The sequence below is a fragment of the Cylas formicarius genome, unplaced genomic scaffold, assembly GCF_029955315.1.
Source record: "Cylas formicarius isolate icCylForm1 unplaced genomic scaffold, icCylForm1.1 PGA_scaffold_2__14_contigs__length_35257938, whole genome shotgun sequence".
In the NCBI taxonomy this organism is placed as follows: Eukaryota; Metazoa; Arthropoda; class Insecta; order Coleoptera; family Brentidae; genus Cylas; species Cylas formicarius.
The window spans coordinates 15,910,193-15,935,979 of record NW_026844319.1 but is presented as its reverse complement, the minus strand read 5'-3'; the positions used below and the strand labels follow the sequence as shown (position 1 = coordinate 15,935,979).

Sequence of the window (25,787 nt, the reverse complement as noted above, 5' to 3'; positions counted from 1 at the left end):
TAATTACATACTTACATACATTACTTAAAATGTTTGCTGACAATTTAAATTGAAACATTTTTATTCATCAATCATAGAAATAGAAATTATTTAAATTCAGTTTCAAAACGTTTAACAAACATTTGATTCCAAAAATATCTTTCATCCCAATTATTTTATATGACAAATAAAATGATTGGCAAAACATGGAATTCTGGTGTTTGAACGTTACAAATATTTAAGATGGCGAATTAGATTCTTTCTTTATTTTATATTTCATGGAGTACGTTGCGGAAGTTTCGGTTTAATATTTTAAATTAACAAATAATTTTGTCCCACAAATTATATTTCAATCGGTTCACTGATAAACAACAAAATTGTTTCATATCAAAAGTTATTGCATTAAGTAGCAAAACAGCATTCCATACAGAAACATGTTATTTGTTATATTTAAAAAGTTTGCTTACAAATTGTCCAATACCTTTCAATAAATTAAATAAAGAATGCTATTTAAAATAACATACTAAACATTTACATTAAAATGATTCAATTTTTATGTTGCATAATTTTTTGTTTTTATTAAAGGGTAATACGGCGTTCCATAGAGTAAAGTCACCGAACATTATGATGCAGAAAACATTGCCCGTCTCACTCCTCACCTTTCGGCACTCATCAAGAGTACTTATTAGCATTCGCCTCGTAGAGGCTGTTGTGCGTATCACTGTATTTATATACAGGCTGTCCCAAAATGATGAGCAAAAAAGGACTGATTTTACTAGCTAAATTCTGTCAGAAGCTCAAAAACAATGCAATTAAAGAGCGTCAATGAATTTTCCTTAATACATTTTTTCTATTTTTGCGATTAAATTTAAATAAAGGGCACCCCGGGTGTCCCGAAATTCGTGGGCCAAACTATAACAGAATATTCCAAATATTTGTCCAATATAAGCCTTAGTTTTACGTATAAATATGTCGAGAAACACCCCCTAATGGAGTTGCATGTCCTAAAAGGAATTTTGAAATTTTGGGGATTTAGTAGTTCTGGCATGCTGAATCTGATTCTAAAATTATAAAATGTGAAATTTGGTATGGAGAGTTTTTCGAATAGAGATTTAGTAGAGATTCACTGTATTTGCGGTTTTCGCAATGATAACACGTGAGCCGCTGTATGGGAGTAAGAAAGACGGCAACCACATCGGAGAGTCTCTTCTAATATACATAGGTCAGCAAGACTTGATTCGCAGGATTGAGAATCGAGGGAAGGTAAAACAGAGTTGATGAAAATCCTCAAATAGCATCCCCTTGTAGGTTTACCGATATGATATTTTAATCTTTTCAGATCGACATTTTTCTATGAAAAGAAAAAGTTTAGCCGTTATTCCCAGTTTTGTGACGTAGGTAAATAAATTTTAAGCGTAGTAGAATGACCCAAATGCAAGGATTACATCTTTACCATTTTCTAAAACTACAGGATTTAAGACCCAAGACTTTCCAAATCATTAGAATTGTGCCAGTGGATTCTTAACCATTAAGATATTTTGGACCAAATTTTATTGTCTTTTTATACTCACAACGCGCGTTTCTGGAGTAATGACAATCTGAGGGGCCTTCAATGTTAGTTCAGGCATCATAGGGAATAACGTTAATAAGAAATGAACAAATGAAGAGGCGCAGTGAATTTGGTAGCCCTTATCTCAACAAGTTTGTGTGCTTAATGTCAGAGAGTTAGTTTTATGATGATTGTCAACGCTTCCGAGACTGGCAGGTAGACGGACAGGTACTTCACCTGCCGCAGTATTTAAAATTAGAATGATACAATCCGCTTTGCGGCAGTTATTGGTAAAATTAGATCTTGAAAATGGCCAGTGTTTCTGAATTTGGTTCTGAATGTGGTCAAAGCTATTTGCCACCAAACTTCATCATTCAGAGTCGCAAAAACAGTTGAAAATGTGTTTGAATGCATAATGAATACGCATTAACAAACATACCTAGTTAACTAACCAACAATATGTTTTCCTAAATTCTCTGCAGTACTATTCAAACAAGCGTTTAACACATATAGCTAATTAGATAATACAGTGGCCCTACCTCGGTAGAAGGTATGGATATTTTGCACATGCGTCACCCCTCAACTGACTAAGTTGTGACATTGCCGTATTTTTGTTGGATAATTGATTGATTTTGATAAGAACGCAACATCAATGTTTGAAATCCTAACATAATTGGCAACGCCGAGTTAAGTTATTACTATTGTCACAGAATAGTCTGTGCCCTGTGCCAAAGTATAACTAAATTTCTGCATGGATTTTTAGCATATAACAATTTTTAATTGGCAGTTTTTGATGACGGACACGATGCATTTTTTTCCAGCAAAATACGCTAATTTATTTCAATGGAATTTCGTTTTTTAATTCGTGATAAAATAAACAATATGGCTAAACTTTCTGCAAAAATGTTTTGTAATCACTATATTAGAAACGAGAGAAATGAGGATGTTTCTTTGAAGAGATAAATAAATTATACTAATTCTATTAATTAATTAATTCTCCGAAACTAACTTGTTTTATAATAGTCTTTAATTTTCTTGGTTATGTTTTCTAATACCTACAATTTGTTAAACAATTTGTCCATTGGCACATTTTATATTTATATCTTTACTAAACTTGCGGTGAAGGAATGAGCGTTCTGTCTATAGGAGTTGCTTCTTGAACATTTTTTCTACTTAGATGTTTCTTGTGCGATATCTAGCATCTCTAAGTTATATATAGACTTTTAACAGCCATCTTTGGTGATTTCCACTTTGGTTACATTTCCAATAGAGCTTAAATCTATGAGTTTATGAAGACTAACGCTTTGCGCCGATTTACAAGCAAAAAAAATCGGAAAAAATCATGAAAAAATACATTACACATACATAATTAATTACAGAATTATGACGTGAGTGCACTGCACTGCACTGCTTTTTCACACCTTAACTCCTTTTTTGCCTGAAAATTTAATAGGATTTCGACATATTTTGAGAAAATACTGCCGAAAAAATGCCGCTTTCAAACATTAAAGATGTGCCACGGGCCATATTGCTTGTTGAAAGAAAGCGTCAAGGTCTTTTGGGTCCAACGTCAGAATTTGCAATTACAGCTACCATATGTCTAGTAGCTATATGGTTTAACAATAAGTGATGATGTTTTCGTAGCAATTTTCAAATCCTCATATTTCTACAAATTACATTACATTTTTTTGTAAAATCTTTTTAAGTTTGGTTGTCTACTGTAACCCATTGCAAAATTTTTTGAACAAACTCAATTTAGTTTATATCTCTATTGACTTGCAACTTGCATTATGGAACACGTAGTATTACATAACGACAACGTTTTATGTAATTTCCTGGCAGAATCGAAGAAACACAACAGTTTGGCAACGCGGCTCATTTGTATGAAATTTGGCAATTACAGTTAAAATTTCCCCATCTACTATACATCTAAATCGCGGGATTACCTCGTTTTAATTTTTGGCCTATAAATTAGTATGCTGTGGTGTCATTCTAAAATATGGCAAGTGCCCCCAAATTATCTCAATGTTAGTATTCGCCATGCTTGTTTGAGTGAAAAATATGTCCATTATGTATTTACCTGCGTGCACTTCTCTGGGTTTGGGCAAATTCGTCACACAGGTATGGGGACACATCAGCACATTGGCGGGATGGAGGTTACCTTCCAGGAACCGTCGTTTTGTCTCGGAGAGATGTATGCCGCCCAATGGCGTTTTGGGTAGGTAATTGGGCGGAACTAGGGCTAAACAGTAAATGCCCACTTGATGGATCGAATCCACCGCCTGTAGAACTCTTGACATCCATTGAAAAGACTAGAATAAAAACGTAGGCGTTTTTTACATGTAACTCAAGAACTTTCCTTTAAATACGGAATTGACAAAGATTCCAACAATGTCCCTCAGTTGAATTAATTTTCTAAGACATTTATTACTGACGGTAGAGAATTAGCAATTATATCCCTGTATCGATATCACGTTTTGCGAGCGCATTTGAGATGTTGTTGCATGACCGTATTTTCAGCCAAGTGAAACACTTGATAACTTAGCTTGCTTTGTAGAATTCACTGCTAAACGACAAAAGGCAAATAGATGTAGTATACAGACTTCTCGAGGGCTTTTGGCCGGATATACCACACTGTACCTTGTGGAATTAATAAAATCATATAACAGAATAGAGTGTAGAGATAGGTCCACGGTCACGCATCCTTTAGGTTTATGGCTAGTAGAGGCGCAATTGATTTTCTTACTCACTTTTCATTAATGATATAGTTGCTAACATTGATTTCAAATTCAAATTATGGTCTTTGCTGATAGTGATTATTTGGAGGCAGTTGGTTCTTGGTGGGCTTCCAGTAATTTACCCCTGAATACAGATAAATGCTTTGCAATGTCATTTTCAAATATAACTGGTAATATTAAGAACTTGTGACACTTTTAAAGACTTGGTTATAACTTATGACACAAAGTTATCCTTTAGTAAAAATATCTAGCGTTTTTTAGCGAAACTTTCCAACATACTTTAAAATTCTTATGTATGCTGGAATATAGAGGATGGTTTCACAAAATGGCAAATATTTAATATCACCAAAACTGAAAACAAAGTGATCTATGAGGAATGTTTAAGGTTCCTTTACTGGTAAATCGTAGAAACTATGGAGCTTATTAGTGAACTACCTTGAGTTGCTACGCCAACTGAATTTTCATGTACCTTCAAGGATTGTAGGCATCGCCTGTATTTTAAGTAGTAACCCCAAAAAATAATTTTTTGATCAAAGATCCTTTCTACCAGTTGATGAAATTATTTAATCACTTCTGTAATGATACTGACGATTTCTGTCTCACAGTTTACCACATTAATAGAAAACATATTTTTGTTACAGTGAATATAATGTGTATTATTATTATGTGTTGATTAGTAATAGTTTATAGATGTTAGGATAAAATTGTCTTGCAAACGGATGTTAGTCTGCTAGACAATAAAGATCATTATTATTATATTAATATACCTCTTCTTCACTGCAATCTGGCCTCTGTTCTGCAATGACGCAGATCCTTTCGTCCCGCAATACCCTGATGCTAAATACTGCTATTCTGCCTCGGTAAATAAATTTCATGGGCTCAACCGCTAATACAGTAGCGATTATGTCGTCGGCATTGTGTTTTCGTCCAGTAACTGTCATCAGGCCGTCCCGTGAACCACAAACGAACACCAAACCCCCGGGACCGAGGAAACCCAACAATCCGCTACGGGTGTACTCAGTTTCCGATACCGGTTTACCATCTGCACCTAAAGGCTGAATCTGAAATTGAAACAAACATTTGCAAAACCTGACGCTCAACAGGAAACCTAATTGGACCTTGAACGTGGTATTGCTTAGTCCGGGAAGGCCCCAGTATTGGGTTCCGGTTGCGCCAGAGTTGATGCAGATCTCACCAACTTCGTCCGTTTTGCACAGATACGAGGGTCCTTCCATTTTTACTACCACTATGACGCATCCGGGCATTACCTGCCCGCAGTCTTGTAAAGTGAGAGAGGTGAGGCTGTTCTCTTGATCTACCCTCACCACCCCGAAGCTTAGACCTTGCATCGATAAGACTCCCCGACCGGTCGCGTTGACCCCGCCCCGTCCGGGTCTCCTGACAGATACCTAAAAAATTCAAATAAAGTATAGACGTCGCCCACGTTTAATCAAAGGATTCTTCGGATAATTTTTTTAATTTCTAGCAGGCAGGCAATCAAAATTACCAACAAAAATTGTAAAATGAATAGTTTAGAAAAATATTTCCGTGGTGTCTACTTTTCGATACTATTGTATGGTACCTGGATTATTCTTGAAGATAGTTTTAAATCATTTTTTCTTATATTAATTTTCCTAATTAAAATTGAAATATAGAGGGTGAGCCAAAAAATGAACATTTCATACTTTTTACAAAACTGGATTCCTCCTGCGTCGGTTTTTGCTGAGTCAAAATTGCTGACGTTTCACCAATCATCCTGTTGGCTTCTTCAGAGCTTGACTGAAACTGGCTCGTATTTTACTCTGTACCTGCTTATATATTGTTTGATGGGTGCGCTAATGAGGGGCATAAACACCGTCTCGGATGACTGATTCCCATATCGGTGACAGATAAAGACCTGGGTCGCGGTTAAGATTGTTAGGTTGTTTATAGATTTCTATAGACTATCGGATTTTTCGATGGTAGAATCACATGCAAGAATTTTAGTTTTATCGAATAAAATTTTATGTCCGGTTTCATGAGTGTGTTCGGCAACAGCTGATGAGTTTATTTGTCTTAGTCGTAATGCTCTTTCATGTTCTTTGAGCATAGTTGATATTATTCGTCCGGTCTCTACAATCAGCTCGCAATAGCGCCCCTTCAAACAATATGTAAGCAGGTACAGAGTAAAATACGAGCCAGTTTGAGTCAAGCTCTGAAGAAGCCAACAGGATGATTGGCGAAACGTCAGCAATTTCGACTTAGCAAAAACCGACGCAGGAGGAATCCAGAAGTCTTGTAAAAAGTATTATAGTAGCCTGTGGAAGTTGCTTTGAAATAATTAATGAACATGTCAAATCCAAAAAGCTAAAGTTAACTACCACATAAAAATTTTACTTATTATTATACAAATTAGGTGAAAACTATTGCTCCAAAGTTGGGGCACACATTTCATTAAATAAAGTTGAATTTAACATCCCATATTTAGTGACCTGTTTTGAAGCAGAGTTAGATTCCCAAAACCATATTAGGGCTCCCTATAAATATTTCCTCTGATTTTTAAACAAAATTTTTATATTTCACTTATGTAGTAGGCATTGGCCTAGATGACGTTAATTATTATTTTGAAGCAAAATTTATTTAACAGTGGCACTATTAATTAATTAAACCATTATCATTGTTTAACTTAGTTTAAAATTATTATCGTTGAGAAAGATATTTTAATTAGCTAAAATCGGAACTTACCCTCAGGAAGGACGAATTAATATGATTTTGGTAATCGGTGAGTGTCAAGAGAAAATTAATTAGCGTCAAGAGTGTCTGCCCCATATTGCTGCTAGAAGTAGTTTTTAACCAATGACCTTGCGGCATTCAACAAGCAATATGACCGATGGCAGATCGTCACAAAGTTTGTATGCCTAGATTTCGATAAATGTTTGGAAAAACTAGTTGATTCTGCGAAAATCGCTGTTAAGAAAGAAAATTCCGCGAACTGCAGCTTCGACTTGAATAAGGAGACATTGCATCCAACGAATAATTAAAAGTCACAAATTTTACCCACATCATATTCAACTCCGTGAACAGATTTTTAAACATTATGTTCGATGATTTAATTTTTGTTTATGGGTTTTAGAAAATATTTGGCGATAATATGTACTTTTTCCCGATGTGACAACTTTTCATAATAACGGATTACATAGTAGACATAACTTTTGCTATTATAGAAAATCCTAATATATTTAGAACCATTGATCACCAGCATGTGTGGGGTGTAATAATGGGAAACCGAATGGTAGGTCCATATTTTTTTGATGGTCGTTTAAACGGCGCCATGTTGTACTGTGGATGTGGATGTAGCCAGATGGTGTTTCTGCATACTTTGATAGAATTGTTTGAAACGAGTTAGATCGACAATATCCACATAGACAGGCGAGATCCGCAAAACTGGCTAGCCAAGTTTTCAGACCTGTCAAGTCCTAACTATTTTTTATAGGGATATATTCAAAATATTGTTTATAATATACCGTCAACGACACCTCAGGTTACGAAAGTACAAATAACAACGTTTCCTTCTATATCCGGAGTTTAGCACTTATTTCAAGAAAGGGTTCGCTTATGCATAGAGCAAAATAAACATTTGAGCATTTTTTAAAGTAATACTTCTTTTATCATTTAATTTTGTTAATTGGTCAGTAAATGAGTTCAAAAATGCCTCTCAGGATAGAGAAATTAGTCATAAGTAAAATATAAAATAAACATGGGATTTTAAATTTCACTTTAAGAATTTATTTAATAAAAAGTGTGCTCAAACTTTGGGGTAATTTTCCCACCGCTCAGTATAATATTAAGTAATAATAATAAGTAAAACTTTTGTACGATAGTTATCTTAGCTAAGCAGTAAATTCAATTATAAGCAGCTCGTTACTTTTTACAGGGTCTAAACAGTTTTCAAATTACAGTCTGTAGTATTTAATTTCTTAAAATTATTCCGAAACGATCAGGTTTAAGTATAGGAGTCCCATCAGTAACTTACCTTTATTTGGTTTATAGTAACTAAAGGTATAAAAAATAAGGTATTCTATAAGAAAAAATATAAATTTAATATGAACCTTTTTTGGGTCACCCTATAGATTCCATAATTATTTTCAAATATGGCATTTATGGGTCCTCATAATACTGTGCTAAAAATGTTTCCCCAACTTTTTACATATTTTGGAGAGACCTCATTCATTGTTCTGTTAGATTACACCTTTCGTGTTAACTTTGTAAATAAAAACAGCATATTAGTAGAACTATTGCTCTGCATATTTTTGCTCTTTTGTGTATTTTTGATGAAAGTTTGAGAAATTGTCCAATTAATAAATTAAAAGTTAAAAAATGAACATAACAAACCAAATAACAATAACATATTCTAGTATTTTAGTTAACAATAAGAAGGTATTAGTACAAAAATAATAATAACGGTAGTACGAAAATTTGGTATTTTAATAATAATTTCATTGCTCGCCCTTTTGATGAGTAAAAAAAAATGAGTGTAAGGCACCATTTAAACAAAATGTAATCGGTGGAAAAAGAACATTTGATTACACTTGAGATTTTTTTGTATTTTTTAATGTTAAATTTATTAATTAATGAAAATATACAAGAGGACAAAACGAAATAATTCTTAAAGCCATGGCCATGGAAGGCATCGATATTTTTGCCCTTTGTTATTTGCGGGAAAATCATTTTTTCGACTCACCCTGTAGAACGGTAGGTCTCTAGAGAGGGAGGAGGCAAAACCATTTTATATATTATTTTTTATGTTTATAAGTTACTAAGCTGCAGTAACTAGGCTTAAAGTGTAAGTTACTGCATTGTTACAGTGTTTTATGCGCTAGACAAAAAATTGGACTCACCGTTAAACATTCGCTTGAACTGGCGCAAGGACAAATGGCGTCGGCCCTGAGGCCTTTGCTTTGGAAAACGGACAAAAACTGATCGCACGAGCTAAGAGACCAGGGATTAGCCCCGTCGGCGACGAGTAACATCCTTAAAGAGCCTAGATTGATGTCCTTGTGGTCTTTGGTGGCCAACAAACCCCAATGGAGGTCCCTGGACTTGACTACGGCGACGCAAGCCCGATACTTGGTGATCATTTGCATCCAGCTGGCCGGGTTGACCTTCATGAGGGCGTAGGGAATGTAGATCACGTGCATGCCGTTTAAGACGCTGGTTAATACTGAATGCCAGAGGCCGACTTCGCGTTTGAAGTCCAAAACGCAAACCATGTTCTCGCCTTCGCTGTAGTTGCACGCCATGGTCACCATCCGGCAATGTTGAACCATCGCAGCTCTGGTGACTGTCACGCCCATCACCGAACCGTCCCTATCAGTCGTGTACTCGATATAGGAGGGCGTGTCGTCGGTTAATCTGGGCGTCGGGCTCCAATCCTTGGGAGTTTTGCTCAAATGTTCGGTAACGAACCAGTTAAGTCGGGGCCAACCTTTGAACTGAATCACCTCGCCCGACGTTGTCTTCGGAAGGCCTTTAAGGCATGCCTCAGACGTTAACGCCACCTATAGTTGTCACGATATAGGTTTACGTGACTTGTAGGTATATAAGACGCGGTACCTGAACCATACAGCTGCCTAGGAGGAATCCGATTTGCAGAGATCCGGCATCGCGACGGGTGATCGGAACTTCTATGGGCACAGGGACGATGCCGGCCTGAAGGCATCCATAAAAAGCACACAAAAAATTGATGGGGTCATTGTTTGGATAGACTAGAGCTACTCGATCACCGGACTTTAAACTAGTATCACCATTTTTGCTGAAGGATTTCGTTAAAAGCGAGTAAGCTATCTTGTGCGATCGGCTCAACAGTTTGCCTATAAAAAAACATCTTATTACTACATATCTTTTAAATAATACAAATGGGTTTGCGGTCATGTGCAAAAATATTTTCAATTTACAATCGTCAAAAATTGGTTCTCATTTAACAAAGCAAAGTTGTCGTCAGTTTTTCAAATAACTGACAATTTTTTTATTGATGTACGTACTGGACCAATTTAAAGAAAGAATTCTTTATAAACAGTCGCGATTTTTTGAGGAAGAATTCTTTTGTTAACCACCGAAAAGAGCGAACCGAATGAGCTTCTTGGACATTCTGAGATAGTTGCCCTAATCGTGAATCCAAAGACTTTATGATATCAGCACCGTAGAATTTTATGTACAAAAGCTGGCATAGGTTTCAAACGAATCAACCAAACCAAAACCAAAACCAAAGTACAATTGAAAATTTATAAATTGGATCTTGGAATTGTCAAAAAATCTACGGGCTGTTCAACGGTCTTTAGTTTTTCCATAACTTTGCTTTACAATATCAAACAGAAGACCTAATTTACATTTAAATTTACTCCTAATTAAAATTTCTCTAGTTACTTCTAATTGCATAATTTCGGTTGTCTCTTTGGTAAATACAAAATAAAGACATCTGTAAAATCTGGTCGGTCGACGAACTTCTTGGATCTTTCCAAATATTTTTTTTGAAATGAATTAGAATTATTAATAAAATAATGCCGGAGGTAGAGGCACTAATTTTTGTTTGTATAATGAGTGACGGCTGCCGTCTGAAGGAAATTTATAGTCAAGATGAATTAAGTTTTTATCTGTTTAGTATCTGTACTAATACTTTACCTTAAATTTCAGGCAAACGCTGACTAGTATGACCTAATAAATCTTGTAATTTTAACTTAGCACTACCTTTGGAAATTCTTATATTTTATGGATAAACCGAAGGGATTTATAGTTTACTAAATAATATGGTGTCAACATCTGATCCGACGAACATGTTTTAGGAATTACTGTTTCGCGCCGATCTAAAACTAATTTCTGCAACAGTTTTCGACTCAACCAAATTTGCCACCGCATTTCTTTTTGACTCTTTATGTCTCTCTAACCAACACCAACCAAAACTACTTTCAGAAAATTATTTTATTGGACGGTCAACATTTATAGCGGCCATGATCGCTTAAATTATGAAACAGGTTTTTTTTAACCAACAAAAATACTATTTTGTAAATTCATTATAATTCTGATAGCACGCAATAAATCTAGACAAGAAATTGCTGCAGAACTGCTTTAAATGGCCTAGTTTTTCTTTTTCTGTTCATTCCGTTACATTATCGTTTCCTCTTATCTCTTTAATAAGTTTAAAAAGAATCCTTACCAGGCGGACTTTAACTATCAACCTAAGTTTATTTAAAGCTCAAACATCATGAGACTTTTTGTTGGTATTACATTAAAGAAAATTTATATTTTAATAATTAAAAAAAATCTAACCATAATCAAAATTATTTAATTCATAAAGCATAGAAAATTTGATACTCCCAGCAGGAACCCAAATACATAGCACATTGTTGTGCATCTCCAAACCAACATTCACGCACATTGCTTTCCACATATTTTTTTACAAAAGCGTGATATATGTTAAAAAAACTGAAGTTGGAGCTGGCGCTTGAATCGTAACCACTTAGAATGTGCCAAATTCACTTGTAATTAAAATTTTTTCTCGTCACCAATTAACCTGATCAAAAACGCGACACCAGCTCTACAGTAGGGTCTCGACTTTCCCCAGCTTCGAACGATATCCCTTCCTGTCTTTTGCTAGGACCATTCAGTTTGCTGCACCAATCGTTACAGTATCTTCAAAGAGCCCGTCTCTAAACCGGCCAATCTTGATGGACAGGATTATGTTTCGGTTTCCTGATCGTCTGTATTAATTGTAGAGCTCAAAGTTATATTTACGTCTTCAGACGTTATTCTCTTGGACAGCCTCATCAATTATTTTCAGTATTTTTCTCTCTAAGGTCAATAGTTACGTCTCATCTGCTTTGGCTAGGTTTCCGAGCCGAACCATGAGAGACTCGATTTATTTTTGACAGTCCGAAATAACAAGGATTGGCAAGTATCATACGAGTTTTTATTTCTTTGCTATCGTCATTACTTGGGTTTATCAGGGTTTCGAGGTATAAGTATCTATCGTTTCCACTCATTGATCTGTAGTCTCATATTCTTTCGATTGAGCAGGAAAGTGTAAATTTCTTCTCTCTCAGCTTGGCATTGGATTCAACGGACCAAGTCTTTGTCCGGCGGAGAAAGACCGATAATCGGTGTAAACAAATGGATCCCTGCCCAATAACAACGGGTTTTTCGTTAAGATTGCAGCTAATGTATTCACGAATTGTTGAACTTTTAATACCAGCGATGAAGAAAAACCAACACGAGGTCTAATGCCAGTGGTCGCCAATCAAGCGCCAGCTTAAACTTCAATTCTTCAACTCATATCTAGCTGTGTGATAATTGGTTTCCTTCTAATAGAGGCACCTCTATTAAACTGCTGGATTTGCCGATTGTAACTGCTAAACCAGTATGAAAAGGACTTACCGTACGTCAATGTCGTTGAGAGTTTACCATTGGGATCTAGAACGGTGGCGACCGGCGCTTTAAACGTCGCGTTTCCATATCTCGTGACAGCCGCTTCCAGACTCCGGGGCAACCCGGACGGTACCACCAGTTGCTCGCCCACCGCCGGACTCATGGAGCTGCCTTCCGGTTTGGGCGCGTTAGGGTCCTTGGGGTTGGCCGCTAGCTCGAGCTCGATGTCGTCGTCCTCGTAGAATTCTGGGAGCGGTCTCCGCTTAGGCCTCTTTAAAGTATTGAGCAACTGTTGAATTTTCGCGGACACCTTCCACCGACCCGTCCCCGTGCCGATCGCCTCATCCGAAGCGGACGACGTATACCGATTTACTCTGTCCGCTCCCCTTCTGCCGCCTTGGACCATGTTGCTTGTGATGTCAGGCGGTTGAGAGTCTATCGGAAAAAATCGTATCGTAGTGACATATATGCTCCCAGTACTGCATATACTATAGAAACCATCATCAATTTTTTACTTTAATTTCCATACGTACTTCGTCTAATAAGATAATTACCCATTGCCCATTCAGGTAGTCGAAATCAACTCGACTATCAAATTTCTTTGACCTTCCAAGAAACCACGGGTATTCAAAGTTTTAGGAAACAAATTCCTCAACTAGATGGAAACAAACTACAAGTCTAGCAAAATATTACACATAAACATTGGGTACTTTTGTTATCGTACTGTTTTTATAACTGGATGGCATTTAATTAAGCTAATCAAATAAAGTACTGTGTTAATTCGTAAGGTCACTAATTCACAAGTACGTACGTCATTGAAGCAATGATAAATGGCTAAGAGCTTCAACTTTGCCAGAGGAAAGAAAGAAATAATTAGGCCCTATGTGATCTATTTAGTACGTATTAGTCATTCAACGGTTAGATTTTTTGAAAGCGGAACACCCAAAAAAAACGTGGCCAAGACAGGAAAAGGGATACATGTCAAACTGAGGAACGCCTTCTCTGACAACAGGTATTACGAAACAGAAACGGCTACACAGATCACGAAAATTAAGACTCGCTAGAGATCATCATTCATGGTCTGTGGATAAAACCTCTAGATGGTCGTTCTCGACAAATAATAGATTGGTGGAGTGGGTGCTAGTGTGGAACTTTTGGGGATTACAATAGATGATAGTTTGGGCTGGGTTTAGTATGTCAATTCATTATGTAAAACACAGTATTTTTGTAGTTCACGAATTAAAAAAATTAATCGCTATGGAAACATTAATGATATTATTCCCTCTTCCATTCTTTTAGGCTATGATGTTGTCCTGTGGGATAACTTTTTGCTGTTGATCGAGCTTTTAAACTTCAAAAGAAGGTAGTTAGAGTAATAGCGTGTGCAGGTTATCTAGATCATTGTAAGCTTATCTTTAGAGCAAAGACATATTTAGGCTAAACTCCTTGTATCATGACTATCCTACTCGAAAAAGTGACTTCCTTCGCAACAAGAAATTTAAATATACTAAAGTATACCATCAAACGCGAAGGCACTGAGTAATAAAAAATTTGAACCATCATTACTTATATGTATTTTTTTGCCTTAATCTGTGGTATTTTTTATGTAATTCTGTAACAGTCTCGTTTTTGGTTATTTTTCTTACTGTTCTGTATGTCACTATCACTCTTTTACATTTTATACTTTATGTATTTAGCTGTGGAAAATGACTTGACAATTGTATTATTATTTAAACAAACTCACAATAATCATTTGAACTCGTACCATTCATTTCTATCCAATTGCGGAAAATGAAATAGTAAAAGCTTCAAGCAAATTAAAAAAGAAAATGACCTCAAATTGTATTATTGTCTTCTTTAAATCTTTACTGGTGGTATTTAATCTAGAGCTTTTTTTTTGGAATTTATACTGGATATTGGAAGGAATCAAGAGTTTGCCCTAATTTAAAAAGTCACGTAAGTAATCAATTTTCTTAAAATATCCCATCACGTAAAAACCTCATCCGCTTATAAAATTTCTCCGAAAATCTAGTTTCGCTTTACTTTGAAAAAGAATCCATCATTCCCGTAAAGAAATAGACCAAATCAATAAGGCTCTTCTGTTTCTACACCTTGAAATTGCTTCCATCTTTCAAACATGATTCACGACAAAGTTTTAAATTTTCGATTATCTTCTACACAAAATCACATTCAGAAATTTGAAAAACCAAAGTCAACACTAGGAAAGCAATTAAACTCTTTTTAACTACCAACCACTGCAATAAATGTATCATCGCACCAACTTTCGGAAACGGAAAGATCAGTTCTTCGTCCTTGCCCGCCGTATTATCCCTAAAGAGGAAATCATTTCAAATGTCGAGTCTATCCTAAACAAACTGTCGTCTCAAACAGCTAGTGAAATTCGATTTGAAAACGCAAAATTCTTAAAAAATCAAAACGTCCTAAATCTAATTTTGCAAAGCCTGAACGCATTGCACTGAAATCTCTAAAATCTAATCCCGACATCATAATCCTAAAAGCAGATAAAGAAAATACTACGGTGGTTATGAATACAAATGAATATCAGGAAAAAATTCAAGATATTCTTACAGACGGATCATATTGTCAAATCTGTTATTAAGACTTCTTCTCTATCAGACTCCATGAAAAAATCTGCCAACCCTCATGACTCTAAAATTCCTAGTCTCTACAGACCCCCGAAGATTCACAAAACACAAAACAACAACAACAAACAAACAAAAGATTCACAAAATCCCTTCGACCTATTATCAGCACCATTGGTTCTCCTGGAAAAACTGATAGTTTCGTACTTAATTCCTTTCACTTCAACGAACTATTAAAAAGCATTAGATAACAAGATATTCTAGTGAGTTTCGATGTAGAAAATCGCTCTTTACTACAGTTCCTATTCCTGAAACTCTCACCATCATTTCAGATATATTAAAATCCCAGAGTCTGGAACTAAACCTTTCCACCTTAATTGAAAAATGCTTTTCTGGAACATATTTTTCTTATAATGGTCAAATTTTTGAACAAACGTCGGGAACGGCTATGGGTTCTCCACTATCACCAATCATCGCGAATATATTTATGGAGAAGAAAGCTCTCGACACCTTTCATCTAAAACCAAAATTATGGAAACGCTACGTTGTTATTTGGCCTCATGGTAGATTTTCTTACACATTTAAACTCTATACGCCCTAACATACGCATTACCATTGAGATCGAAACTAATAATAACCTCCCATTCTTAGATATTCTTATCAATAGAAAATCAGACCTAACATTGGGTCATTGTGTTTACAGAAAACCTACGCACACAGACCGGTACCTTAATGCATGGTAACATCACCCTCCGGCCCAAAAATTATCAGTTATCAACTCTTTCGTTGACAGAGCCATAAAACTATCTTACCCCGAGTCATGAACCCAGAAGTAAAACACCTTACCTTTGCTCTTCTCTCTAATAATTTCTGCTCTTCTCTCTAATAATTTCCACATTAAAGATATTAAGTACACTTCACCACAACCTTCCAATAGCAAGGAGGCCGAAAGCAATCCTACAGTTGCCACTACGGTCCTTCCTTAAATTCCAAACATCACTGACCACATATCCAAAGTTCTAAAAAAATAGAACCTCAAAACCAGATTTACGACTTGTCCAAAAATCTCTCATCATCTTCGATCCGTCAATGCATATGCGGCAAAGAATACATTGCAGATTGCAAATATGAACTAGGCTCAAAGAACATGAAAGAGCCTTAAGACTAAGACAAATAAACTCATCAGCAGTTGCCTAACACAATGACGAAACCGGACATAAAATTTTATTCGATAAAACTAAAAGTCTTGCATGTAATCAATTCTTTTACCAACTAAAAATCCGAGAGTCTATAGAAATCTATAAACAACCTAACAATCTTAACCGCGACTCAGGTCTTTACCTGTGGCCAATGTGAGAATCACTAATCTAGTACCGTTTACAGAGTCTACAACAGGAGTACTAGATAATCAAGGACATGTAGATGTGGTAGATGTTTACTTTAGCTTTGTTCGATCTAAACTTGAGTACGCGTCGCTTGTGTGAAGCCCGATATACTCTTGCCAAAGCTGGGCTGTTGATAGTGTACAGATTTTTTTTTTTTTTTTGAATAACCTAGTGTTCAAAGCTGATGGTGCATATTCGCCGAGAGGTTAAGACTATGAATTTTATTTAAATAGATTTAATATAAATAGTCTGGAACGAAGACGCAAGCGCGTGTCAGTTATCTTCATTTATAAATTGTTACATAACGTTACAAACTGTCCCACTTTGTTAGCGTACTTGGATGTTCGTATATCACGGTTAAATTCCAGCACTAAAGACACTTTTCACTGGGTTAGGGCTAGAACAAACCTGTTAAAACGTTCTCCTGTAAATGTATGTGTACAAGTTCCACGTCGATTGCGAACTGTCTTAATTGTGTACCAAAGGGCATATCGCTGTTGAAAATTTGGTTAATTTGGTTACTAAATAATAAGCTTTTTTCTTTCCTTTTTTTATTGTTGCTATGAGCGTACTGAATGTATTGCTTTGCCTAATTGTCTCTACTTATGTTATACTCCTGCAATTTTATTTTTTTTTATTTACTTCACGTTTCAAAAAACAATTTCCTAAATTCTAGGGAACCAAACTACAAAAACAGTAAAATGTTGCACACGACCGGGCGAGGACTCAAGCGAGAACTCATCTTAAGCTCCATGAACAGAAAATGTTTACAATCAAACTCTGGCGATGCAAAATGCTTGGACTCAGAACTCCGGACTGCCCGGACACACACACTCTGGGCACGTAAACTTTGGGTACACAAACAAATTAGAGAAAATCTCCGGGGACAGATACTCTGGAACAAAAAACGACTTGGAAGCAAACTCCAAGGGCCCAAATTCCTAAGTCCCAGATTCTGGGACTCTCGATAAATATTTTCGCGTTACGACGTACTAGTTGTCAACAGAATATGCTTGAAATGGATGATTTTCCGTTCTTCGTTCGGCGGCTTACTTACACGGCTTGAAATTTTGTAACACGTCGCTGATGTCTGTGATGTCCTGTTGCCTGCCAGACGCCGACCTCTGCTCGTTCCAATTGGGCGGCGGCAGACGTGGTCGATGGTGAAGGGGCGGCGGCGAACCGGTACTTGATGTGTCGCTCAAGGGCGGCGGCGGCGGAAACATTTGCGGTGTTCCGCCCCCGCCGCCCCTCATTTTTTCCCGCTCCGGCGTACTGCCGATCGCGTCGTCCTCATTCGCCAAGCTGTCCTCGTCCGATGAATATTCTGCGGAGCGTACGAAGATGATCGATATTTACCTTAGCGAAAAAACTTAAAACGAAGGAAAAACGTCTAACAACATTCTACTCTCTCTACTTTTATAGTACTTTTTGGTTTCTTAATCTAGATGGAGCGTCACTTGGTTTTGGTAGCCTAAAGTTTCGCTAATCTAGTAAAAAATAAAATCTAGATTACAAACATTTGTCGAGAAATGGAGTCACAGACCCTAAAAGGAATACACCTGAACATGGTTTTTTATTAGTTTTTTATATCAGGTTGAGAGAAAGTTTTCAAATGGTTGCCAGTCGACTTTCAGTCACCAAGATTATTGGAAATAAAGCTTTTAAAATTCATAAAGCGCATTTCTGGAGTAATGGGAACCAACTTTCAACATACGTTTTCTATCAATGTTTGGGTAATGCATTATCAATACCAATTACCAATAACCTTGCCGAATTCAATTGAACGTTTACAATATACCGTGCACCTGTGGCAAAGAATACATCGCAGAAACAGGTCGAAAAATATCAATCAGACTAAAAGAATTAAAGTTTCCCCTACCATTCCCCGTTCCAGGCAGATATTTAAGAGATGTGTGGATTTATCATAAAGTCAGTTTTCGATACGGCCTTGAAGAAGCTAGCAGCACGTTTAGCGAAACTTCAGAGAGACAGAGTCAACACCCGACACAGGAGAAATTCAGAAAATGGGCACCTGCATGTAGGAAACTGGTTAGATGAAAATTTTGCAAACAAGTGGATGTGTCGAGGTGGTCCAATAAATTGACCAGTGACTTAAATCCATGTGGGGTAGTAATTCTATTTATGCCACAGGAGCAGATAGTTTCAGAGGAGGCACTGAGGCGAATTAATGTTGTTGGAAATCAATTTAGGAACAATCGCAATGTGCAATAATGGAAACATAACAAAATATTAGTGGTTTTTCATTGTTAACCATTCAATGCCGAATTATGCATTACAACTTACTGATTAATGTTTATAAAAATATCGTGCTAGTGAGCCATCAAATGAAAATTAACGAATAGCAAACCTATTCGCTATACAGAGAATTTGCCGCGAAACGAAAATATATAGATAATATACAGGGTGTTTTATTTAAAACAAGAACGCTCGCATTTACCTCAGATGAACGGAAAGCCATACATAAAAAATATAAAATTCGTTCGACGTGTTGAGGGGGTAGGGAACCTTATTTCGGACACCCTGTACCGATAGGGCGATGTCGCACATTGAATAATTTTGTAACAGAATGGCAGGACGTGAAGTTAATGTGACGTGACCTGTGATACTAACCTAAGACAGAAGTTTTGAACTTTTTTAATGCAATATTTCTCTATATTATCTAGACAAGGCATGAATACGCCTTTACATTGATTAAAACTTGCTAGAACTCGAGCAGCACAGAGAAGCCTTTTAGTATACTTTAACTTGCTTGTAAATTTTAGGCGAAAATCTAGAATAAATTCTAAACTTTTGCAACTGTTACAAAAAGGCAAAACAGAAGTTTTTATATCGTCAATTAATGCTTGATTGTTTCGTTAACCCAATTCTTGGGAAGAAAAGTACAGTTTCATATTCATAAAGATGATAATCACAAATCAAAAACAGGACTGGATCTAAACTAAACAAAACTACTATCTCTAACAGCCAAAGGCTGAATCGGATTTGGTGAAGAATTGTCAAACACTTTGCTAAAATTCAGTAAAGACAGTAATTTTGTTATAATAATAACCCTAAAAAATATCATCAATCACATCTGCAAAAGCGCTCTCACAACTATAACCAGATCTGGTTCGGGGGCAAATACTATAAATGCTGAGAAATTGTCTTATTTGCTTATGGTCTATTTTCTCCAGAATCTTAGAGTGTAAGCAGAATGAATACTGATAGAACACAAATAATCAAAACTCGGTAGGTTTTTTTTTAATTTTAACCAGCGGTATGACTTGTGGTCGTTTCTACAGTTCAGGAAAATATTACGGCAAAATACATGCATACTGTCGGTTCTCGTAGCATTAGTCTTAATACTGTTTATTATACTAAGCACTTCAACTTCAACAGTTACACGACAGTAAAACTGTTTATGAATTCCGTCAATAACGTTATTTTTATAAAAGCTAAAAGTTCTGGGTTGGGCAGGGTATTAGAGGCAGTGGAGTTGTCAAAACAATTAAGGAGAGTTGTTTGTGTGTTTTATTGTTCAGGCCACTTCTTTCTAGAATTAGCATTTTGAAATTTTGATTGCAATTTTGTTTCTTAACATTATGTTAGGATTTTGTGTTGGCATAGACAGGCGACTTTACCTGTTGAAAATCTATATTAGTCCGATCCGGCAGTTTTAACTTTGTATGTGCTGCGAAGTTGTCGCATTATAACCGCCTTACGATTAATTACAAAAATACCACTCGATGCACTTTCTCTTCGCTTTCGCACGTCACACCCGTCAACGACGAAATAATCACAAACCCACGCCACATCAGACGCACATTTGAACTATCAATAAATAAACGCGGCGATGGTCAATTAACACTTATAACCTGAAATAATCGCGCAGGCAAATTGGCAATTGAAAACTGTTTGCGATTTGACGATGCACCGCGGGTAGCCCTCCCGTTCCGTTTCGAACGCGAGTCAAGAGAACTGGTTCCGAAATCATCGGGAACAACTGAGAACAAAAACTAAAGTTGACCGGAGGCTATTGCCTTCAGGTGGAGCGCGTATATGACGTGATTCATTCGCACGGAATTCGCCTTCTAACCGTCAAACGTTTGAAGCCCCTATTTAGAGAAGTCATAACAAATATCGCGCCCGATTTGGGTACTCCGTAGAGTTATTTTAGTGCTTGATTTTTTTTAATCTAAAAATAAGTTGTTCGAAGTGTGAGTCAACGGTTGTAGCATGAAATAGCTTACGAGAGGTTTGAATTTAACTAACGCCAAAACAATGTATACGTTGATAACATAGAGAAAACGAATGAAAGGAGAGTGACGAATTAAATGAGAATCGAAGTACCATACATAAAGTGACTGCGATAGTTAAAAAAAGACAAAAAGTTGGGTATCTATTGATTATTGGTTTTTGCACCTATTGGCGCTGTTTTACTTCAGCCCTTATTTAAAGCGTGCGCACTTGATGGGAAATAACGGTTTACCTTGTTAACCGATAAAGTTCAACGCTACTTACGGCGCACAGCGGAACGAAACATATATCATCTTTTGAAACTAAACAAAATTCATGAAAAATATTAAAAAGGTAACATGTTTCGACAACGAACAATAAACACATTAAAAATATAAACACAATATAACTCTCTGATAATCAAATAATGTTTATACAATATTGTTTTAATTTTTAACATTTATTATAATACAAGGTCGTAGGACAAGACGTTGTAGACCTGTCTCTACTAACTACAGGATCGAAAGCAAGCAAAGGGATGTTAAAAACATCTTCCCTTGGAGTGATTTAATCTGTAGAATTTGAATAATTTGTGATTAGCTCTCAGATTAATTGCACTATAGGCATTTTTTATGTTTTCTGAATATGATTGACACTTAAACGCCACCATTACAATTTTTGTTATACTGGACAGTATTCAATAATTTTGAATGAATATTAGTTATTTGATATTGCTTTTTTTTAAAGGATTAATGCAACCATAATTTTTTATAATTAAGTAAGTGTCTAGTGAAACCCACATCTTAATATTTTTATACTAACCTGAAATATGAATAAAAGAACTTAAAACTAAAAAAAGTTGAATTTCGGGAAGTATATTCTAATTTGATGATCCAGAAATGCTAATTTATTATCTGGCATTCCAAATTTTTTTCAAAATCAAAATATTGCGATAGACAACTAAGAGAATTTGATAAGCATTAACAACATGAAATATGCGTATATCGTTTTGTAAGATAAAAACAAAATTTGTTGATAATTCATTAGCAATGTTGATATTTAGAAATAAAATTGTTAAGGCAAATGTTTTATCTATATCTTAAATGGTTTCTACTAATGAAATAGTTAATAAAATTAGTCCAACAATCCATTAGTGATTAACTCTAATTATTAATGAAAAAATAAGTGATAATACTAAAGAAAAAAATAAAAATAAACATATTTCCCTAATATATTACACCTACCGATGAGTTATAGTGAGTCTTGAATAAGTGTCAAACAAGATTTTAATAGACAAAGATATAAATTGTGTAGAGTAAGTTATTTATAGTGCACTCTAATGTTTGTGGCAGTTAACTGTCAATGAAAAAATATATTTTATTTTATTTGAGGATTATTTCACTCATTACTGTATAACTATCGGCTTAAAAATAAATCAGACACTTTTTCAGTTTTTAAAGAAGGTATTTGATTGCAAAATAGACCATGAATAATTGTATTACCTTGAGATTGGTGAAAAAATTTTTATATTAAGTTTAAGGATTCAAAATTAATTTTTCAGGGGTTGTGTTAAAATAATTAATTCAGGGGTTCTTTGTTTTAAATCGCTGTCGACTTAGTATGTTTGTATGTCGGATTGTCCAAATCTTTTCATTAAAAGCATTTCAAACGATGACCGTGAGTTGTGTTGTGTTAAAAGAGAGAGAAATTGGATATTCCTAATAATATCAAAATCCACTGTGTATTATTTATTCCCATAACATCTAAAGCCTTTTTTAACAAGCCCGAATTTATTAAAATACATTAAGAGTTATTAAAATTTATTTCCGAAAATGTACGAAGAGCCCCGATTACTTTGATGTTGTCGCAGCTCTAAAATTGTACCCACTTTAACTATTTCAAGTATTTTATCTTTACACAACGATTGTATTTTTGAAAATTATAGGATCTTTGGTTTTCCTAATACAGAGCCTTTGAAAAGCGTTGGATATTTGGTTTTAGCAGACTATCTCTCAAACCACGTCTTTTTTCGTTCATATATCAGCATTATTGAACATTTATTATACTGTAAAAAATAGATCATCTGATAAACCACTAAACGGAATACTACTGAGATGCTCGTATTAAAAATTAGGTATTTATTTTTCAATGACCGTATACCTTCAGTAGGTGATTTAATTGCTTTTGCTCAAAACTCTCCTCATTTTAGTATACAGTGTGCCTACAGATTGAGTTAGATTTTGATTTTCTGGGAAAATCCGCATGCTGGACCTCAAACTAATTATTATACAGGGTGCTTTAAAACTTATCCGATAAAAGGGTTGAGAGAAAAGTGTGAATTCAAGGAAAGTATTGTTTACTTGAAATAAATAGTATCAGTGTAGTACATTAAGCAAATACAATTGAAGTTGAATTACTAACTTGGATATTGAATTAATCGGATCGGAGGTGACTAGGTTTTTTTTATTAATAATTATTGATAATATTAAAGCTAAGCAATTATATTATCATGGTATACATTTTTTTTACATATAAAATGCACTAAATGAAATGTAAAACAAAAAAATAGGTTGAATTAAAGTCAACTTAATAATTATGCATTTTTTGTATTCGTTCGCAGTACTTAGCAAACTAAATCAATGTTTGCATAATCATTTAGTTAGTATATAGGACATTCAGAACTTTTAAAGCAAAGATAGAACAACGAAACACTGCAGCAAATTCTAAGAGACGAAGACTGAGAAGGAAACCTATTATCCACATTAGAAATAGAAGATACTATGATTTTTAGATTTTTAATGTGTATAGGTATAATATTTTCTTAGCTGTAAAATATCTGCTTACTTCCATAAGTGTTTGTGTTTATGTTGTATTTATTATTTAATTTAATTTAATTTATTTATTTAAAACTTAAATTGTAAAATATAAAATGCATAATATTATTTATTTATACCGCTATTCGCCCAGAAAACACGAATAAAAGTAGTATAAACAGAATCCTATATATACAAATAAATTAATAATGACTCAACAGAAATAATCAAATTAAAAAAAGTACCTAAATCAATCATACCAAGTGACTGAATTATTTTAAATTTGGCGCCACGATCCAAACTATCCGCAGCTTTCTGATTGGCTCGGCATCGTTAGAAAATTAACATATACTAAGCCCGATACAACCGGCAACATTGCGATATCGAAATTACTTTAGTTTGATAGAGGAGAGTCAGGAACCTAATGTGACCAAATTTTCAGCAAACCGAACCTATTCCAAGAGTATAATGGTTCATTAACCGTGAGACATAGTGTATAGGTTTCGCAATAACACCAACACAACATTACATACCTCAACGCAGAACCCTAAACAATGTCGGAGAAACGTTCCATTACGCACGACAATCGAACGACAGTGCGGTACCAACGTTTGACCTTTTTGCTCGGCACCGTGCACCAAACTGCATTTCATTTCTCTCGTATCTGGCGTTATCTCGACATCGAAGAAAGACGGAGAACGCGATACCCACAGACGCCCGACCATTTGTTTATTTATATTGACTCCGAGAGACTATCGGCACAGGATATACCAGAATAGCGCGATTTTTTTGTCGTTGCGCTCACCAAAGCTTTTTCTCCTTATTTACCTGCTGTACGCGATTGGAATCGTGTTACCTATTATCGGCAATTACCAATACTGCTTGAAAATTAGCGATTTTTAAGCTCAAATTTCATTTAGCCGATATCATCATTATCTCCACTTTATAATTCAACATCGTTTGAGGTATTCGTTGGGTGCTCATCCTGATTACACGTTGTTTCGATCTTTAATCTTTCGTTTAGCTCTTATATGTTAAGTTCTTTTCATTTCTTCTTTTATCTCTTTTTGTACAGCTTTTAACTTTTCATAAAAATTTCATCTATCATAGTTTTGTTATTTTAAGTTCTTGAGATTTATGTATTTTACTTACACACGTAAAAACAAATCTCAAAAAAAGTTGTTTCGTCTTCGACGCATATTTCTAGACTGGCTTTCCCGCCAGCTGATGCAAACATAAAAATAATAATTGCGAAAATATCTTATAATCACAAGAGATGTTGCATCAGAGATATTGAAAGGTTTTATAGCTCTTGGTAACCAATCTTTACTTTCTGGTATAAGCGTCAGAAAATTATATTGATTGTGGTATTTCTGTCTATGTGGGATTCCAGTTTTGTGTCTCGATTTACATTTGTAATAATATCGTCAATGTAAATATTATGCCTTGTGCCTCTATTTGTTTTTGTGGAGTTAGTTATTTTTTTATAGCGATAATTAAGTGAGGAGGATATCCTTGCCGAAACATAATTTTCCATGGCTTTGCTCCATTTAAATGATCGAAAGCTCTTTCAAAATCGATAAATGCTGAATGGGTTTCTCTCTTGAACTCAGGACGCTTTTCTATTGCTTGTTATAGTGTGAAAACTCCATCATGTTCATCGTCCTTTTCGAAACACCACCTGTTCTCCCATTATGTGTTCAAATATTACGTTTACTCTATTAATTAGAATTTTGACATATATTTTATAAGCCGCGTTTAATAACCTGAGACCAATAAGTTTGTACATTTATTCTTGTTACCTTGTTAAAGATATTCCGTGTGCTTTTTGCCATTCATTCAGTGTTTTCTGGCTTTTCTAACAGTTTGTGGCATTTGGTGCGTAAAATCGAAAATCTATATAACTTTTTCGTGGTTTTTGGGTAGAAAAAATTCATTCCTTTTAATAATTACTTCCCTGATAGGAGAACATGTCACATCAGAATCGCTACGCAAAACGATGATATTGATATTTCACATGGTTTATTAATTGACGGATTAAAAAGGTTAAAAACATCTGATGAAACAACTATGCATTGTTCGCA

General features: G+C 35.3%; 1 protein-coding gene across 15 annotated transcripts in view; it reads right to left on the bottom strand.

Annotated features, from left to right (window-relative positions):
- The window catches only part of LOC132698775 (disco-interacting protein 2), a 236,299-nt gene that overhangs the window by 14,453 nt on the left and 196,059 nt on the right, over positions 1-25,787 (bottom strand). For 13 of the 15 annotated variants that reach the window (XM_060665018.1, XM_060665020.1, XM_060665019.1 and 10 more), the window contains 6 exons: positions 17,709-17,978; positions 12,673-13,098; positions 9,859-10,115; positions 9,144-9,803; positions 5,034-5,675; positions 3,609-3,840 (listed from right to left, as the gene is read on the bottom strand). In XM_060665018.1, the coding sequence (XP_060521001.1) occupies positions 3,609-3,840; positions 5,034-5,675; positions 9,144-9,803; positions 9,859-10,115; positions 12,673-13,098; positions 17,709-17,978 (2,487 nt within the window). The remainder of the gene's footprint in view (positions 1-3,608; positions 3,841-5,033; positions 5,676-9,143; positions 9,804-9,858; positions 10,116-12,672; positions 13,099-17,708; positions 17,979-25,787) is intronic. The other 2 variants (XM_060665027.1, XM_060665026.1) reach the window with 1 other exon arrangement.